The sequence below is a fragment of the Palaemon carinicauda genome, chromosome 17, assembly GCF_036898095.1.
Source record: "Palaemon carinicauda isolate YSFRI2023 chromosome 17, ASM3689809v2, whole genome shotgun sequence".
In the NCBI taxonomy this organism is placed as follows: Eukaryota; Metazoa; Arthropoda; class Malacostraca; order Decapoda; family Palaemonidae; genus Palaemon; species Palaemon carinicauda.
The window spans coordinates 48113289-48127361 of NC_090741.1; the positions used below are offsets into that span (position 1 = coordinate 48113289).

At 36.7% G+C, this 14073-nt stretch overlaps 1 protein-coding gene across 1 annotated transcript in view; it reads left to right on the top strand.

Annotated features, from left to right (window-relative positions):
- The first annotated feature begins 10799 nt into the window (after positions 1-10799).
- The window catches only part of sti (sticky), a 103784-nt gene continuing 100510 nt past the window's right edge, over positions 10800-14073 (top strand). Inside the window, exons 1-2 of the mRNA XM_068390971.1 lie at positions 10800-10903; positions 13004-13225. Coding sequence (XP_068247072.1) covers positions 13009-13225 — 217 coding nt within the window. The 5' untranslated portion in view covers positions 10800-10903; positions 13004-13008. The remainder of the gene's footprint in view (positions 10904-13003; positions 13226-14073) is intronic.

Below are 14073 nucleotides of genomic sequence, written 5' to 3' on the forward strand. Positions count from 1 at the left end.
CTGTAAAAGGAAAAAATTCTATCATGGAAGAAATGGTTTCTGTAAAAGAAAAAAAATTCTATCATAGAAGAAATGGTTTCTGTAAAAGAAAAAAAAATTCTATCATGGAAGAAATGGTGTCTGTAAAAGAAAAAAAATTCTATCATGGAAGAAATGGTTTCTGTAAAAGAAAAAAATTCTATCATGGAAGAAATGGTTTCTGTAAAAGAAAAAAAAATTCTATCATGGAAGAAATGGTTTCTGTAAAAGAAAAAAAATTCTATCACGGAAGAAATGGTTTCTGTAAAAGAAAAAAATTCTATCATGGAAGAAATGGTTTCTGTAAAAGAAAAAAATTTCTATCATGGAAGAAATGGTTTCTGTAAAAGAAAAAAAATTCTATCATGGAAGAAATGGTTTCTGTAAAAGAAAAAAAATTCTATCACGGAAGAAATGGTTTCTGTAAAAGAAAAAAATTCTATCATGGAAGAAATGGTTTCTGTAAAAGAAAAAAAATTCTATCATGGAAGAAATGGTGTCTGTAAAAGAAAAAAAATTCTATCATGGAAGAAATGGTTTCTGTAAAAGAAAAAAAATTCTATCACGGAAGAAATGGTTTCTGTAAAAGAAAAAAAATTCTATCACGGAAGAAATGGTTTCTGTAAAAGAAAAAAATTCTATCATGGAAGAAATGGTTTCTGTAAAAGAAAAAAATTCTATCATGGAAGAAATGGTGTCTGTAAAAGAAAAAAAATTCTATCATGGAAGAAATGGTTTCTGTAAAAGAAAAAAAATTCTATCACGGAAGAAATGGTTTCTGTAAAAGAAAAAAATTCTATCATGGAAGAAATGGTTTCTGTAAAAGAAAAAAATTCTATCATGGAAGAAATGGTTTCTGTAAAAGAAAAAAATTCTATCATGGAAGAAATGGTTTCTGTAAAAGAAAAAAAAAAGGTCTATCATGGAACTTCTTTCTCATTGCAGTCAGAGAAACCCCTAGTTGGAAAGGCAAGATGCGATAAGCCCAGAGGCTCCAATAGGGAACAATATTCCAGTGAGGAAAAGAAATAAGAGAACAGATAAAAAAGTGTGTCCAATTGTACCTATCCCATTCCACAAGACAGTGCAAGACCATAGTACAAAGGCTATGGCACTACCCAAGACTAGAGAACAATGGTTTGATTTTGAAGTATCCTTCTCTTAGAAGAGCTGCTTATCATAGCTAAAGAGTCTCTTCTGCCCCAACCAAGGGGAATTTACCCACTGAACAATTACAGTGCAATAGTTAACCTCTTGAGTGAGGAAGAATTTTTCGGTTATCTTGTATGAGGACAGGGGAGAATGTGAAAAGAATAGGCCAGACTATTTGGTGTATGTGTAGGCAAAGAAAAATTAGCCTTAACCAGAAAGAGGGATCCAATGTAGTACTGTCTAGCTGGCCAGTCGAAGAACCCATTACCTCTCTAAGGGTAGTATCTCAACAGGTGACTGGTGCCCTGGTCAACTTACTGCTTATCCATCTACTTTACCCCAGACCCCGCCTCCTTTCTTTGTTCACACTGCCCAGCCTCTTCCAACCACAGACCCCAGCGTTGGATTATATAGACTGAATTCTTAAACCCAGTTACTCTATATCCAATAGTTACTTACTTACTTTTATTTTTACGGGTTTATTTCTCACCCTCCATCAGACACTAAAGGTCTGTTCAGACGGGCCTTGGTGTGTGAAAATAATTTTTTCCAGTTAATATTTTACTCTGTATCATTATCAGTTATTTCGCTAGCATTTGTATTCAGGCTTAATAGTTTTCAGGTCACTATTATAACACTTTCTAAAAAGATAAGTCTTCAGGTTTTTCTTGAAAGCTGCCAGGATTGTAAATTCAAAATATTTTTATTTCAGTTCACTCACAATAGACCATATCTCTAGAAATACAAAGTATTATCGAACACTTAACATGTGGGCTATTTTGGAAGTGCCTTGAGGGTATTTGAAGATCATAGCTCATGTTTATTTTAGAATTGAGAGTTTTGTGTTCAATGAGAACTTTTAAAGATTGAATCGACATTTGATGTCACTTTTATTGATTTTATTTCATTATGCAAGATATAAATTGCAAATTCCAAATGATTTATTACAGAATTACTCATATTTGCAATACTAACAGACACATTTGAATTTAGAATGATGCGCACACCATTCTAAAAGGCCCTAAAGTAATTGCTTTAGGTATAGTTAATAGCCTATTTATTTTATGTAAAAAAAATTGTTATTAAGCTCTACATTCTACACGAATTTATTTTTCATCAGGATTTCTTCCAGAGCAACTCTTCTAGAAGGACACTCCAAAATCAAACCGTCGTTCTCTAGTCTTGGGTAGTGCCATAGCCTCTGTGCTATAGTCTTCCACTTTCTTAGGTAGATTTCTCTTGCTTGAGGCTACACTCAGGTACCGTATTCTATCTCTTTCCTTATTTCTTTTCCTAATTGGGTTATTGTGGAGAATTTTTTAATGGTTATGTTCTGAGTGGGAACTTAGTCCGGGAAAGTCTCCTTATAACAGTTACACAAAGTTCAACAGGGGAGGATAGGAGCACTTACTCTCGGGGCACAAACACCCTGCTAATACTTTACTGTCACAATTCACTAACCATCACTCTAAATACAAAAGGGAAATTTTACTGTCCAGAGGCCGAAGCACTCCACACGTAGGATTAAGAATAATTTATGGCCTACTCTAGCTTTGTCAGGTCTATAGTCATCTCATTCTCAGGCTCTGTTCCGGCTCCGTCCCAGCTACCCCAATGAAATGCTGGACAGTTATTTTACATTAATGTAAGGTAGACAAAATCCAAAATGGGAGCAGTGATGTAAAGTAGTTTAAAAGTTTAAAGATAAGGATCTTTACCTTCGAAGCAAATATGTTAATGCAAAGTTCCTCGCTGTTACCACCTATAGACTTACTTAGGTTTTCTCTTTAAATACTGGGTACTTTGTCCCGTGATTAACTATTCATTTCACACATTAAAACAAATGAGGGAGCAAAAATACTAAAGAGGTTTAATTAACCTAATATTGATTTATTTCACAAATTTACATGAAAGAAACGGACATCTTAACAAAGGCAAAAAATGGTATAAAAAGAAATGCAATTCAAATAATGAAAATGATGGGTTAGACACGTGGTCTGCAACAATCAAAAATCATAATGGGGTCTGGCACGTGGCCCACGTGACCCAGAGACTATGCTAGTCTCAAACCAGAAATGATAACGGAAAAATATTTACACACAATCCCACCGCACACAGTCCGAATAGTGTAACTAGCCAGGTTCCCTATAAAATTAAAATTAGTCTAAGCTAATGAAAAATGGGGGAAAACTAAATGGCCATTGATGTAGTACCTGCACTCCTTTGAAGTTTAGTCCTATGCCCGAGATAGCTGTTGACCTGGTTGTTGCACTAATTGGCACGCTGCACTCTTGCCTGGCTCACCCCAAGAATTCTCACTGTGGCTGCAACTAGGTACACCAGGGACCTCTTCTCAATCTCTCCGACCGGCAGCAACAGGACTCGTTGGTGAGACACGTTTTGGGAGAGAGGGTGCGAGGGGTGAGCCAGCAGTGGCCGGGTTCAATGACCAGGCAGGTCAGCAGGCCAGGGCAGCTTTTCGTAGAATGGGGGCACAGAGGTCGAGGAGATCACCTGGCTTCACCTTGCCAAACAAGTGACGGTCATGATGCGCACGGTAATCCATTGAGGGTGCCATATCGGGACTTCAGGACAGGGCAACATTTTGTTGCAAGGAGTGCAGAGGAGGCAGGATTTTGTACTAAATACTCAGATAAATCTTGCTGCTCTGAGGGAGGTTATATATACAATAATACTACCTATTCTGGCTTGCTAAAAATTAATATTTAAAATGATTAATTAGCAATGGACTGGTGCGATAGGCATACATCTTAAAATTAACAAACCTTAATTGGTATTGAGAAATATAAGATGCATTAATTCAGAAGTATTGGAATTTATATAAAATGTGCAGTTTAGGAATTTAATCTCAACCCATGTAGTTTAAGGAAAGAACCAACATACGCCGGGGTTACAACCAAGGCCCTCTAACGTGCGTATCTACGCTGTGACGTCACGAGCATGGCGTGCGCCACTGTCAACAAGTTTAGGTTAGTCCTCCCTATGTTTCGTTAAAGAAAACTAGATGTAGGAGAGAATTGTTAAGGGGTAGCTATAGTATTAGTAGAAGAGAGCTAAAAATACGATTAAAAGAAGAAGAGTGAAGAAAATTCTTCACACCCTGGGGATAAAGGGGAGGAAAAAGGGAGAGGGGTTAGTTCCGGCAAATGTGATTCAACTACTTGTTAGTATGAGCGAGATAAGGTTACTGGCTGAATGATGAGTGAAGTTGTTCTTCACATCATCGTCCGTTTAAAGTTAACAAAACGCCTTTAACGTTAATTGAAATCAATTGAATCAAAAGTTATGCTTTCACGTGAATTTGGGGAAAATTGAACCACGCAGGCAATGTTTCACGGAAGCGTTAATATAAGTAAATGATCAGTGTTAACTTGAAACGTACGATGCAATAGTAATTAAAGGATTAAAAACACTCAATTCTTCCCACCCTAGGGGTACGGATAGAGCAAACAAAACGAAAGCCAATAACGGTAGAGTTCAGCAACAAGTCAGGCCAAATGACAAATTAAAAATTATGGGGGTGAATCCCAATCCCGGTCTGACACCCAACGTTTTACATGAAATGTCTTTACATATGAAATGACTAGCGTGATGAAAGCTTCGAATTTGTCGCCTGACAAAAGGAGAAAAGTTACCTCCTTCTCGGCGTTAAAAGGTGAAAAGTTATTTGACACTAGCCTGAATGATAAAATGAGACAAACTAGGTCCCTGGGGACATCGTATTTCTGACAACTAAGGTCTTGGATGTCATCTTTAAGAAAAACGTTTGCAAGGGGAGCATTAAAAACAAAGCTTATATTCAGCACCAGCTGAAGGATGTCAGGGGGATTATAGCAACATGACAAGTTGTCAAGGCAAAAATTAAATTCACGCTTTGAAGTTAAAGCAAGGGATTGGCTGAAAAAATGCTGCTGAACGACTTGGCAAAAATAATAAATGCTTACAGTTGCGCCATGTAAAAGTGAATGAAAATAATGAATGGCGTTCAATGTACCGTTATCCTTAAGCAAGGTGAATCGTAGACAGGCTCTAAGCTCCGGTGCTAGGTCTACATGTGTGACCTTCGCTAAATCCGCCGTCAGTGCACAAGGTTCATTTCTGACAACTAAAGTCTCAACCTTGCGATCACGCAGCTCCTTCTGAGAGCGAGTTTCAGATTTTGACGTGGATATTTTAGCGTCAACACGGGTAGGAGCGGAAGTTACTGGCTTAAAGATAGGACGATCAGGCAACGTGGGCACTGGTCCATGGAATGGTACGGTAACTACGGTTTTAGTTATTGAATTTACAACCGGTACAGGCCTCTGCTGGCCATCACGCACACGGTTAAGTTGGGTGGTATTCGTGCTACCACTTGGGGGGTCTATGTTAAGACGATGAATGGTATTTTCTCCGGGACGGACTGTCACCGGCGGCAAAGATAAAGGGGGTTGAGGGTGATCAAAGGCTGGTGGCTTAAGGTTTGGAGATGAGGATGGAGCACGTGGGATTGACACAAAATTACTAATCGTGTGCCGTGTTGGCAACATAGTATTGGAATGTGACGATTGAACAGGTTGGGGAGTTGTTGCAAAATTAATTACATTGTGCTTTACTGCCAAGACATTAAAAGGATCAACTAGGGGATCGTTAATAACATTTACAACAGGACGTGTCGCTGAAGGTTTTACCCTTGAAGAGGAACACGATTGATTATCTTTAATTATTAAATTGGGATGAGCCATGAGGCTATTAAAAGCAATTTCAACTTTACTTGAACAAGCAGCAAGCACGGAATAGTTTAATTTAACAATGGGATGGTCGTAATGACGTCTCCAAAAAGTCTTGTAATTGCAAAGTTCGTCTCTTACTTTACCAATAAGGTTTTTAAAATGATTTACGGCTTCTGCACCCATGCTGGGAAAATCTACTGAAGCGAGAGCATGAAGTGCTATATCTGCGTCCTCACAAACAAAGGTGAACGTCAACTCCTGTTCCTTAAGCCTAGCGTTAATCTCCTCGGGGCTAAGCGTTTCCGCCTTAGGCGGTGAAGGGTTGTTTACGTTAAGCATGAAGTCCGCCATCTTGGAATGACCACGTTTTGATGAACGGATTCGTAAAAGCAAATAAGGGTAACTGAATTTCAAAAGAACGTGATAATGAAACGTTACAAATTTAATAGCATGGTAATTGAACATTTAAATTTACTCATGATGAGAAAAAATGGTTAAATGGACAAAAAACATATAAATCATGAAATTACTTTAAAATTCAAAGTGACCGGGTCCAACAAAGCAGACGATGCCCAGGTCACGTGACTTTAGACTTTACTAAACAGAATTATTTACGCGAGTGGCGATAATGACTAATTAAGTTACTTTAAAGTAAAACATATTAGAAAGCACATGGGCTTATGAATGCAAAGATTCAAGTTAAAGGTTAAAATAACAGGTCGAGGCTGACACTGTTGTGACGATTTCACAATTACGGGCGCACTAAGGCAACCACTGAACTACTCAAAATGTAGATAGGCGCACAAGGCAGCGACTTTAAAGAGCACTCTCGTGGAGGCTAAAACAGATATAAAATTTCCCTCACGCGGAGGTAAAACAAAAATATCCTCGCTAAAGGAAATTAAATGAACTACACGTAGTAATTTACTTACGGTAGCAAACAATTATGAACCCTTAGTTTGGGCTGTAAACAAGATCCGCCATCTCGGAACAAACACGTGGCGTGAAACGGACTTGGTGTTAAGTTTCTACGTTACTCGTAAGAACACTTAAAATTATGTTGCGCCAATTCGCTCTTTCGGACAAGGACATGTGCTAGGTATACGGGAAACGTTAGTTAGAAAAGTTAAGGTTGGTTAGGGAAGGTAAACGACACAAAGGAAGGTAGACCAAGGTACAAAATGTTACAAATTAGATGCTTAGCTAGCAAAATTAGTTGACAGGACGAGTACACCGGCGCTCTAGCTGAGCAGTAAACACGGGCGTCTGAACAACAAAAAACCTTAGTTCAAGTAGCTTAGAACTTTCTGGTATAAGTGGATTCCGCCACACGTGGGTGAACGGATCCGAGATAAAGTGAAGTTCCTACGACAAATTCTAGTCTTTCTGTAGAGAACATTCAAGCAACAAATTAACCTGGTTACGTAGTTCTTTCCTTAAACATGTGGTCGATACAAAAAGATCATGTTGATTACAAATTTCTCTTCCCAATTAAAGTCTGGGCATTACACATTCGACAAACTGGCTGTGTGCGTGTGGGTAAGTGATATAGCGAGTTACTATATGCTTAATCAAGCTGATTAATTACGTTAATGCTTCACAAGTCAAAGGTAAAAGATCCGGTTCGAAGGACCACTCGTGTGGAGAATTTTTTAATGGTTATGTTCTGAGTGGGAACTTAGTCCGGGAAAGTCTCCTTATAACAGTTACACAAAGTTCAACAGGGGAGGATAGGAGCACTTACTCTCGGGGCACAAACACCCTGCTAATACTTTACTGTCACAATTCACTAACCATCACTCTAAATACAAAAGGGAAATTTTACTGTCCAGAGGCCGAAGCACTCCACACGTAGGATTAAGAATAATTTATGGCCTACTCTAGCTTTGTCAGGTCTATAGTCATCTCATTCTCAGGCTCTGTTCCGGCTCCGTCCCAGCTACCCCAATGAAATGCTGGACAGTTATTTTACATTAATGTAAGGTAGACAAAATCCAAAATGGGAGCAGTGATGTAAAGTAGTTTAAAAGTTTAAAGATAAGGATCTTTACCTTCGAAGCAAATATGTTAATGCAAAGTTCCTCGCTGTTACCACCTATAGACTTACTTAGGTTTTCTCTTTAAATACTGGGTACTTTGTCCCGTGATTAACTATTCATTTCACACATTAAAACAAATGAGGGAGCAAAAATACTAAAGAGGTTTAATTAACATAATATTGATTTATTTCACAAATTTACATGAAAGAAACGGACATCTTAACAAAGGCAAAAAATGGTATAAAAAGAAATGCAATTCAAATAATGAAAATGATGGGTTAGACACGTGGTCTGCAACAATCAAAAATCATAATGGGGTCTGGCACGTGGCCCACGTGACCCAGAGACTATGCTAGTCTCAAACCAGAAATGATAACGGAAAAATATTTACACACAATCCCACCGCACACAGTCCGAATAGTGTAACTAGCCAGGTTCCCTATAAAATTAAAATTAGTCTAAGCTAATGAAAAATGGGGGAAAACTAAATGGCCATTGATGTAGTACCTGCACTCCTTTGAAGTTTAGTCCTATGCCCGAGATAGCTGTTGACCTGGTTGTTGCACTAATTGGCACGCTGCACTCTTGCCTGGCTCACCCCAAGAATTCTCACTGTGGCTGCAACTAGGTACACCAGGGACCTCTTCTCAATCTCTCCGACCGGCAGCAACAGGACTCGTTGGTGAGACACGTTTTGGGAGAGAGGGTGCGAGGGGTGAGCCAGCAGTGGCCGGGTTCAATGACCAGGCAGGTCAGCAGGCCAGGGCAGCTTTTCGTAGAATGGGGGCACAGAGGTCGAGGAGATCACCTGGCTTCACCTTGCCAAACAAGTGACGGTCATGATGCGCACGGTAATCCATTGAGGGTGCCATATCGGGACTTCAGGACAGGGCAACATTTTGTTGCAAGGAGTGCAGAGGAGGCAGGATTTTGTACTAAATACTCAGATAAATCTTGCTGCTCTGAGGGAGGTTATATATACAATAATACTACCTATTCTGGCTTGCTAAAAATTAATATTTAAAATGATTAATTAGCAATGGACTGGTGCGATAGGCATACATCTTAAAATTAACAAACCTTAATTGGTATTGAGAAATATAAGATGCATTAATTCAGAAGTATTGGAATTTATATAAAATGTGCAGTTTAGGAATTTAATCTCAACCCATGTAGTTTAAGGAAAGAACCAACATACGCCGGGGTTACAACCAAGGCCCTCTAACGTGCGTATCTACGCTGTGACGTCACGAGCATGGCGTGCGCCACTGTCAACAAGTTTAGGTTAGTCCTCCCTATGTTTCGTTAAAGAAAACTAGATGTAGGAGAGAATTGTTAAGGGGTAGCTATAGTATTAGTAGAAGAGAGCTAAAAATACGATTAAAAGAAGAAGAGTGAAGAAAATTCTTCACAGTTATATTCCATGGTGGAGCCCTTGAGCTTATAGCATCCCACTTTTCATACTAGGGTTGTAGCTGAGTTAATAATAATAATAATAATAATAATAATAATAATAATAATAATAATAATAATAATAATAATAATAATAATAATAATAATAATAATAATAACTGTCGAAGACCATGCACGATAATTTCGATCTTAAATACGACATTCCCATTAAACTGAGTGATGTCGTTAGAGCTACGATAAGTATAAGAAACGTCAAATAACTTTCTCTACTTTTTAAATTTTATTTTGATTAAAGTGACATTGCTTTGATATTCAAAGATAATTCTTACTTTTCTATATTCTAAAATCTTCATCTTAGTCTCTTAGGAGGTAAAACGACGCAAAATAATACAACAAATCTTCATTTACGGTAAAATATTGTCATCATTCACTCGATTTTTTAAAAATTAATTTTCGTGGAAAGGTATAGATAATATATAAATCCTTACATTAGCAGCGAATTAAAGATTACAGTAGAATGTGTTGTGTATTTGAATTCTTTAACGACAAAGAGTGTTAGGGATTTAATAATATAAATCTTCCATATCCATAGAATGTGAAATAGATAATTATGCCATGAATATATCCAAAATTTGTACCAATTTCTTTTACGATCTCTGAAACAAACATATTTGACGAAAAAAAAAAAAACTGACGAACCGATAACGTAAAGGTAAACACGATGATTTAATTTATAGATACGATAACGTCTAAGTAAAAATAATTATGCATTGATACATATGAAATTAGTAATTATGTTCTTTTAAGATAAAAAAAAAACATTGTATTATAAATTAAAAAGAACACATTGAGCTGATAACGTATATGCAAATACAAAATGATTTTAAGGTATGGATACGATAATGTACGAAAGGACCTAACGTCTGAGTAAAATTTACAATATTATTTTAAGTATATTTGAAACCAGTCACTATATTAAGCACTTTAAAGACGTCTTCAATTTCTAATGCTAATATTTAAAGTAAATAAGTAAGCAATTTTATTAAGAAAAGATAACTGAAAAAACAAATATGTACAGAAGAAGACCTAACGTCTGAGTGAAATTTACAATTTATCATTTTAAGTATATATATGAAACCAGTCATTATATTAATCGTTTTAAATAAAGTCTTCAATTTTTTATGTTAAGATTTAACGTCAATAAGTAATCTATTTTAATGAGAAAAGACGACAACTGAAAAAAAAAATGTACAGAACTAACGTCTGAGTGAAATTTACAATTAATTATTTTAAGCATATATATGAAACCAGTCATTATTTTAATCGTTTTAAATAACGTCTTCAATTTTTTATGCTAAGATTTAACGTCAATAAGTAAGCTATTTTAATGAGAAAAGACAACTGAAATAAAATTATCGTACCTCGTGGCAACATCACTAACCAATCACAACAGTGCTGCGATATTTAAAACAACAGTCGAACTTGTTATTGTTTTTGCTCATCAGATTTTCTCAAAAATTATCCAATGTGTTGCGAATAGAAATTCAGGTGAGTCGTTTTAGTGTTTATTAGGATGTATATTATCCCATCTGTTGTGGATAACCGGTTCTGTCACTAAAATGAACGATAATTTAAGTCTTTGAAATTTGACAGCAGACGTCTGATCAAAATGGTAAACAAGGTTAGGTCTGTAGATTTAAATTTTTGGATTCTTTTTGTAAATATTTTCATTTTGATAATTCTTGATTTATGAAATAGGTATAATGAATGATTAATTGTGCTATTATGATAATATTTAGACATGCTTTTTATTAAATTTCAAATGATAATGCTGAGTGGACGGATTATTGTTCAGTACCCTGTATTTTATTAATCCAATCTTATCCTTAATCCTAGTCAAATTAAGCTATCCTAATGGTTAAAGGTCTTATTTAAAACATACTGGAGGCTTAGGCTAATTTAACCTTTATAATGGTAGGATGGTAACTTTTGTAGTTCGTTGGGACATACAAGATATAAAATTTCAAAAGTTTTGAAAAAAAAAATTGAAAGGAAAATGAACATAAGAACACCACCTAACTAAAGGTTCCTAGAAAAATTATATTTATGGACGGGGAAATATATCTAACAAGAATGTTTTTTGTTGTAAATAACGTGATTTAATCAAATTCGACCTTCATTTCAATTGCAAACGTACAGAACAACCAGTTCGACTACTTCGTTCCCCACTTCACACTCGCTAAAACTGGTCATTGAAATGAAGTCAAATTTGATGAAATCATATTATTTACTTCAGGAAAACATATATCGCTCGCTTGCGACAACAACGTCATAACTCAAAAAAAATGTATTTTTGAGTTATCCATATAGACATATTCATCTTCAAATGCTGATTCTTTTGGCAAAAGTGTCATAATTGTAGCTAAAAAATTGATCGCTTGAGGCACTAAATGTCCTAACGACATACATTAATATGAGTGTTTTAATTGATTAAAATGGCTCTCCTGAAAAATAGCTATTTTTGAGTTATGACGACGTCGCAAACGAGCGATATGTTCTGTTCAAAATGATTTATCCTAAATCTAAACTTTAATGCTTCGCCCTGTGCTCGCTTCGCTTGCGGAAAAATAAAAAACATCAAGCTCCGTATGTACTGGCAAGCGGTAATGTTAAGCTACTCACGCTAGTAGCAATGTTTTACATTAAATCTAATGGTTTTTGTTCTGCTGTTATACGTCCAAAAGAATTATGTATACCGTGGAGAAGAAAAGGTTTGTTTTACCATTACAGTATACGTATACTCTTTTCCCCCCAAAACTCCAGGTTCCCACTGGGGGTCCCCCATTATTGGCAGATATAGATAAATATATATTTCGTCAAGTATTTACTTGCAATATAAATAAGAGTTATTTTCGAAAGAAACGGGTGTTTTCCTACAGGAAAAAGTTGTTTTTTAGTGAGAAAGTTTTCCACGTCCGTAACTATAATAAAACAAGGTTCCCAACTTAACCTAGGAGCCGTATCCTTACCTACTTAACTGCAGGGGGCCAGGATTTATTTGCTGTTGAAATAAAGGTCAAATTCACTGAAAGCTCATTAATTACTTCAGGAAAAACCATTCTTTCTGTTCAAAATATTGTTCCGTCCGTAACCATACTACATGTCTATGTAGTACCTACATAATTTAATGTCAAACGTTCTTGAAGTGCTGATCTATTACATTTTAAATTACTCAAGAAAAACAGATTGGTTTTCAATCAATATGTTCCGGAATCTAAAATTAACCCTTTTACCTCCAAAGGACGTACTGGTACGTTTCACAAAACTCATCCCTTTACCCCCATGGACGTACCAGTACGTCCTTGCAAAAAAATGCTATAATAATTTTTTTTTCATATTTTTGATAATTTTTTGAAAAAAATCAGGCATTTTCCAAGAGAATGAGACCAACCTGACCTCTCTATGACAAAAATTAAGGCTGTTAGAGCAATTAAAAAAAAATATACTGCAAAATGTGCTGGGGAAAAAATAACCCCTTGGGGGTTAAGGGTTGGAAATTTCCAAAGAGCCTGTGGGTAAAAGGGTTAAGGAATGTATAACTTTATTGATGTGTTATTGTTATTGTAAATCAATTTTTATTTATTACAGGCAGAATGTCCGAGTCTACACTAGAACCCATTGCAAAGCGCATCCGCCTTCTCACATCATTAGTCAGTCGATCAGGGCTGAATGACAGCTCTAACTCTGGGCTCACAGCGCAGCAGCTTATTGGACATGAAACACTTCTGGATGGATTGCTTCTTCTCTATGATGAGTGCAACAATGAGCAGCTGAAGAAAGATGAAAGTGTCGCTAGCTTCGTTGATAAGTGTAGGCCACATTGTTGTTTGTGTTTAGGAGCCGTGTTGTTTTTTCATGCTGTTTGTTCCTACAAGAGTACAAACTCTCACCTTTACTGTAATAATAGTACTGGATTCAGCTGTTAAAACTAACAGCTGCAGAGCTCTCACTTTGTTTTCAGCTGCTTGAGAGTGCAGATGTACTCCCAGTAACTTCAACTGGCTGTGTTAATCTTTTGTTTTTCTTTTTAGATAATCGTTACGCGGATCAGTGAGTGTGAAGGAGGAAGAAAGTTTTTGCAGTTTTTCCATTAGTTGTAGCTGACTGACAGTTATCTGTGTAACCTGTCTGTATCCTTTTTTCATGTTCCTAATTGACAAATATCTGTTTGCTATTTGTTCCCTCCTTTGTGTGGCCGTTTGATGACGAAGACTATGTATTCCTAAGGAGATTGGCAATCCTCAGAATTCAGTGTGCACCACAAAAAAAAGCTGTTTCTACCTGTGCCAAATTGAAGCAGATTGGCACCTCAGTGTCTTCCCTGAACATATCACCTGGCTGTGCAATCTCATGGAGCATCATCATTGAGTGGAATGACCTTTAGGAGGAGAACTTACAGTTCCTCTCCTCTTCTACCTCACCTATGTCTCATCACAGTGTTGGTCGCAATAAACTTTTCCCCCTTTTGGACGGAGTCCAAAGATTGATCAATAGGAGTTGCATATATGTGACTCCTACTGTTTGTTTCCCCGTGGGAGAAACACTGTTGCTATAGGATTTTCCTTCACAATGCAAAGATGAGTAAAATTTTCTGATCTCTACAAGAGACATTGCGCTTGTGCCTTTGCTGACATGCACATATCTAATCCCAAACACTC